The sequence below is a fragment of the Haemorhous mexicanus genome, chromosome 33 (genome assembly GCF_027477595.1).
Source record: "Haemorhous mexicanus isolate bHaeMex1 chromosome 33, bHaeMex1.pri, whole genome shotgun sequence".
NCBI lineage: Eukaryota > Metazoa > Chordata > Aves > Passeriformes > Fringillidae > Haemorhous > Haemorhous mexicanus.
The window spans coordinates 973,498-980,694 of NC_082373.1; the positions used below are offsets into that span (position 1 = coordinate 973,498).

A 7,197-nucleotide genomic window follows, 5' to 3' on the forward strand; every position below is an offset into this window, starting at 1 on the left:
ATAATGTAATATAATGTAATATAATATAATATAATACAATATAATACAATATAATACAATACAATATAATACAATATAATATAAATAATATAATATAATATAATATAATATAATATAATATAATACAATATAATATAATGCAATATAATATAATGTAATATAATGTAATATAATATAATATAATATAGCATAATATAATATAATATAATATAATATAATATAATATAATATAATATAATACTATATGATATAATGCAATATAATATAATGTAATTTAATATAATGTAATATAATATAATATAATATAATATAATATAATATAATATAATATAATATAATATAATATAATATAATATAATATAATGCAATATAATATAATGTAATATAATGTAATATAATATAATGTAATATAATATAATACAATGTAATATAATATAATATAATATAATATAAATAATATAATATAATATAATATAATATAATATAATATAATATAATATAATATAATATAATGTAATATAATATAATATAATACAATATAATATAATGTAATATAATGTAATATAATATAATACAATGTAATGTAATGTAATATAGTATAATATAATATAATATAATATAATGTAATGTAATGTAATGTAATACAATCCAATACAATATAATATAATATAATATAATATAATATAATATAATATATTATAATATAATATAATATAATATAATATAATATAATATAATATAATATAATATAATATGGATATTATGAAAATAATAACTCAAACATAACAATAGTATGAAAATACGAACTCAAAAATTGGAATGTTATGAAAATACAAAGTCAAAAAATAGGAATGTTGTGAAAATATTAACTCCAAAAATAGGAATATTCTGAAAATAAGGACTCAAAAATGTGAATATTATGGAAATATTAACTCAGAAAAGATGAATATTATGAAAATACCAACTCAAAATATGAATATTATGGAAATATAGACTCAAAAAATAGGAATAATTTGAAAATATGGACTTGAAAAATAGGAATATTGTGAAAATCTGAAGCAAAAATATGAATATTATGAAAATATTATTTTAAAATATGAATATTATGAAAATATTAACTAAAAATGTGAATATTCTGAAAATGTGAACGTGAAAAATAGGAATATTGTGAAAATAAGAACTCAAAAAATAGAAATATTATGAAAATCTGAACTCAAAAATATGAATATTATGAAAATATGGACTCAAAAGATAGGAATATTATGAAAATATGAACTGAAAAATATGAATATTATGAAAATATTGACTCAAAAAATGTGAATATTATGAAAATATGGACTTGAAAAATAGGAATATTGTATAAATATGAAGTAAAAATATGAATATTATGAAAATATTATTTTAAAATATGAATATTATGAAAATATTAACTCCAAAATATTAATATTATGAAAATATTATTTTAAATATGAATATTATGAAAATATTAGCTCAAAAATGTGAATAGTATGAAAATGTGAACTTGAAAAGTAGGAATATTGTGAAAATACTAACTCAAAAAATAGAAATAATGTGAAAATATGAACTGAAAAATATGAATATTATGAAAATATTGACTCAAAAAATAGGAATATTATGAAAATATGAACTTGAAAAATAGGAATATTGTGAAAATATGAAGTCAAAAATATTAATATTATGAAAATATTTTTTAAAAATATGAATATTATGAAAATATGAACTCAAAAATGTAAATATTATGAAAATGTGAACTTGAAAAATAGGAATATTGTGAAAATATGAACTCAAAAAATAGAAATATTATGAAAATCTGAAGTCAAAAATATGAATATTATGGAAATATTGACTCAAAAAATAGGAATATTATGAAAATAGGAACTTGAAAAATAGGAATACTGTGAAAATATGAAGTCAAAAAAATGAATATTATGAAAATATTGTTTTAAAATATTAATATTATGAAAATATTATTTTAAATATGAATATTATAATTATTACTCGTAAATGTGAATATTATGAAAATATGAACTTGAAAAGTAGGAATATTGTGAAAATACGAACTCAAAAAATAGAAATAATGTGAAAATATGAACTCAAAGCTATGAATATTATGAAAATATTGTTTTAAAATATGAATATTATGAAAATACTATTTTTAAATATGAATATTATGAAAATATTAGCTCAAAAATGTGAATATTATGAAAATGTGAACTTGAAAAATAGTAATATTGTGAAAATATGAACTCCAAAATATGAATATTATGAAAATATTATTTTTAAATATGAATATTATGAAAATATTAGCTCAAAAATGTGAATATTATGAAAATGTGAACTTGAAAAATAGGAATATTGTGAAAATATGAACTCAAAAATATGAATATTATGAAAATATTATTTTTAATTATGAATATTATGAAAATATTAGCTCAAAAATGTGAATATTATGAAAATGTGAACTTGAAAAATAGGAATATTGTGAAAATATGAACTCAAAAATATGAATATTATGAAAATATTATTTTTAAATATGAATATTATGAAAATATTAACTCCAAAATGTGAATATTATGAAAATGTGAACTTGAAAAATAGGAATATTGTGAAAATATGAACTCAAAAATATGAATATTATGAAAATATTATTTTTAAATATGAATATTATGAAAATATTAACTCCAAAATATGAATATTATGAAAATGTGAACTTGAAAAATAGGAATATTGTGAAAATATGAACTCAAAAATATGAATATTATGAAAATATTATTTTTAAATATGAATATTATGAAAATATTAGCTCAAAAATGTGAATATTATGAAAATGTGAACTTGAAAAATAGGAATATTGTGAAAATACGAACTCAAAAAATAGGAATATTATGAAAATCAGATCTCAAAACTATGAATATTATGAAAATATTGACTCAAAAGATAGGAATATTATGAAAATATGAACGTGAAAAATAGGAATATTGTGAAAATATGAACTAAAAAATATGAATATTATGAAAATATTGTTTTAAAATATGAATATTATGATAATACTATTTAAAAATATGAATATTATGATAATATTAACTCCAAAATGTGAATATTATGAAAATGTGAACTTGAAAAGTAGGAATATTGTGAAAATACGAACTCAAAAAATAGAAATAATGTGAAAATCTGAACTCAAAAATATGAATATTATGAAAATATTGTTTTAAATTATGAATATTATGAAAATATTATTTTAAAATATGAATATTATGAGAATATTGACTCAAAAAATAGGAATATTATGAAAATATGGACTTGAAAAATAGGAATATTGTGAAAATATGAACTCAAAAATATGAATATTATGAAAATATTATTTTTAAATATAAATATTATGAAAATATTAACTCCAAAATGTGAATATTATGAAAATGTGAACTTGAAAAATAGGAATATTGTGAAAATACGAACTCAAAAAATAGAAATATTATGAAAATCTGAACTCAAAACTATGAATATTATGGAAATATTGACTCAGAAAATAGGAATATCATGAAGCTCTTGCCTAGAGGAACCGGAGTATTCTGCAGGTGTGAGTTAGCTCTGGGCCCCGCGGTGCTGCGTGCCCTGAGTGTGTGCTGCTTCCCCCAGGACCCCCCTTCACGCCGCTGCCTTCGCAGACAACGTCCGAGGTTTACAGCTCCTGCTGCGCCACCAGGCCCTCGTGGACTCGGCCGACAAACTGGGCAGGACCCCCCTGATGGTGGCATCGGAGAACGGGCACACGGCGGCGCTGGGTGGGCACCGGGGCTGGCTGGGCACCAGGGCTGGGTGGGCACCGGGGCTGGCTGGGTACCGGGACTGGGTGGGCACCGGTACCAGGGCTGGCTGGGCACTGCAGCTGGCTGGGCACCGGGGCTGGATGGGCACCGGTACCAGGGCTGGGTGGGCACTGCAGCTGGCTGGGCACCGGGGCTGGGTGGGCACCGGTACCAGGGGCTGGGTGGGCACCGGGGCTGGCTGGGCACTGGGGCTGGGTGGGCACCGGGGCTGGCTGGGCACCGGTACCAGGGGCTGGGTGGGCACCGGGGCTGGGTGGGCACCGGGGCTGGGTGGGCACTGGGGCTGGGTGGGCACCAGTACCAGGGGCTGGGTGGGCACCGGGGCTGGCTGGGCACCAGTACCAGGGCTGGGTGGGCACCGGGTCTCGGTGGGCACTGGGGCACTGGGTGGGCACCAGTACCAGGGCTGGCTGGGCACCGGGGCTGGGTGGGCACTGGGGCTGGGTGGGCACCGGGGCTGGGTGGGCACTGGGGCTGGCTGGGCACCGCTACCTGGGGCTGGGTGGGCACTGATACCAGGGCCTGGGTGAGCACCGGTACCAGGGTCTGGGTGGGCACTGGGGCTGGGTGGGCACTGGTACCAGGGGCTTGGTGGGCACTGGGGCACTGGGTGGGCACCGGTACGAGGTACTAGGTGGGCACTGGGGCTGGGTGGGCACCGGGGCACTGGGTGGGCACCAGTACCAGGGCCTGGGTGGATACCGGGGCTGGGTGGGTACCAGGGTGCTGGGTGGGCACTGGGGCTGGGTGGGCACTGGTGCCAGGGACTGGGTGGGCACCGGGGTTTGGTGTGCACTGGGGCACTGGGTGGGCACCAGTACCAGGGGCTGGGTGGGTACCGGGGCTAGGGGTGGGTACTGGTACCAGGGGCTGGGGATCTGCGCACAGCGGCACTGGGTGGGCACCAGGGCTGGGTGGGCACCGGTACCAGGGGCTGGGGATCTGCGCTGGGTGGGTACCAGGGCTGGGGATCTGCACTGGGTACCGGAGCTGGGCACATGGTGGCTCTGGGTGGGTACCGGGGGCATTGGGTGGGTACCAGGGCTGGGGGTCTGCACTGGGTACCGGGGCTGGGCACACGGTGGCTCTGGGTGGGTACCGGGGCACTGGGTGGGTACTGGGGCTGGGGGTCTGCACTGGGTACCAGGGCAGGCACACGGCAGCACTGGGTGGGTACCGGGGCTGGGTGGGCACACGGTGGGTACCGGGGTGGGCACACAGCGGCACTGGGTGGGTACCAGGGCACCAGGTGGGTACCGGGGCTGGGGCTCTGCTGCTGCCTCGGGGGAGGGAGGGAGGGAAGGTCTGGAGATGGGAGTTCACACTCACACTCGGGTGTTCATTATTTATCCATGTTAGACAGTTCACACTCACACTCAGGTGTTCATTATTTATCCATGTTGGACAGTTCACACTCACACTCAGCTGTTCATTATTTATCCATGTTAGACAGTTCACACTCACACTCAGGGGTTCATTATTTATCCATGTTAGACAGTTCACACTCACACTCTGTGTTCATTATTTATCCATGTTAGACAGTTCACACTCACACTCAGGGGTTCATTATTTATCCATGTTAGACAGTTCACACTCACACTCAGCTGTTCATTATTTATCCATGTTAGACAGTTCACACTCACACTCAGGGGTTCATTATTTATCCGTGTTAGACAGTTCACACTCACACTCAGGGGTTCATTATTTATCCATGTTAGACAGTTCACACTCACACTCAGGGGTTCATTATTTATCCATGTTAGTTCACACTCACACTCAGGGGTTCATTATTTATCCATGTTAGACAGTTCACACTCACACTCAGGTGTTCATTATTTATCCATGTTAGACAGTTCACACTCACACTCAGGGGTTCATTATTTATCCATGTTAGACAGTTCACACTCACACTCAGGTGTTCATTATTTATCCATGTTAGACAGTTCACACTCAGATTAAGGTGTTATTATATCCTTGTTAGATATTTCATGTTCAGACTGAGGTGTTTATTATTTATCCATGTTAGGATATTTCACATTCAGACTCAAATATTTATTATTTCTAGTCCATGTTACGTATTTCACATTCAGACTGAGGTGTCTGTTATGTATCTATATTACAACATTTCCCATTCAGACTCAAACACTTCTCATTTCTTACCTGTGTTAGGATATTTCCCATTCATTCAGGTGTTCATTATTTATCTATATTACAATATTTCCCATTCAGACTCAGCTATTTAAATTTTATGTATGTTAGATAGTTCCCATTCAGACTCAGGTGATTATTATTTATCTATATTACAACATTTCCCATTCAGACTCAGCTATTTATGTATGTTAGATAGTTCCCATTCATTCAGGTCTTCATTATTTATCTATATTACAACATTTCCCATTCAGAATCAAACATTTCTCATTTCTTACCTGTGTTAGGATATTTCCCATTCATTCAGGTGTTTATTATTTATCTATATCACAACATTTCCCATTCAGACTCAAACATTTCTCATTTCTTACCTGTGTTAGGATATTTCCCATTTATTCAGGTGTTTATTATTTATCTTTATTACAATATTTCCCATTCAGAATCAAACATTTCTCATTTCTTACCTGTGTTAGGATATTTCCCATTCATTCAGGTGTTCATTATTTATCTATATTACAATATTTCCCATTCAGACTCAGCTATTTATTATTTATGTATGTTAGATATTTCCCATTCATTCAGGTGTTCATTATTTATCTATATTACAACATTTCCCATTCAGAATCAAACATTTCTCATTTCTTACCTGTGTTAGGATATTTCCCATTCATTCAGGTGTTTATTATTTATCTATATTACAACATTTCCCATTCAGAATCAAACATTTCTCATTTCTTACCTGTGTTAGGATATTTCCCATTCATTCAGGTGTTTATTATTTATCTTTATTACAACATTTCCCATTCAGAATCAAACATTTCTCATTTCTTACCTGTGTTAGGATATTTCCCTTTCCTTCCCAGCTGTTTCTCATTTCTTATCCATGTTACAATCTCAGAGCAGCTAAAACCTGAACCCATCACACCACGAATGTCACGACTGCAGCCTAAAGCGGCACAAAATCTGAAAAATATCCAAAAAATATCAAAAAATGTCAAATCCCACACCTGAGTTATCAGAGAGCTGCTCCTCCCAGAGGAAGGGACACAGCTGTCCCCTCTCCTGGCAGCCACTGGGGACATTTTTTGCCTCTTCCTCACCAGTCTCCTCCTCCTCCTCCTCCTCCTTGCAGAGTTCCTGCTGTTCCAAGCAAAAGCAAATATTACTGTGCTGGATGTCAACAAGAACACAGCTCTTC

At 33.8% G+C, this 7,197-nt stretch overlaps 1 protein-coding gene across 1 annotated transcript in view; it reads left to right on the plus strand.

Annotated features, from left to right (window-relative positions):
* ANKRD52 (ankyrin repeat domain 52) overlaps positions 1–7,197 on the plus strand; it is a 63,139-nt gene that overhangs the window by 47,639 nt on the left and 8,303 nt on the right. The window contains exons 24-25 of the mRNA XM_059871803.1: positions 3,661–3,806; positions 7,132–7,197. The exon at positions 7,132–7,197 is cut by the window's right edge and continues 17 nt beyond it. Coding sequence (XP_059727786.1) covers positions 3,661–3,806; positions 7,132–7,197 — 212 coding nt within the window. The remainder of the gene's footprint in view (positions 1–3,660; positions 3,807–7,131) is intronic.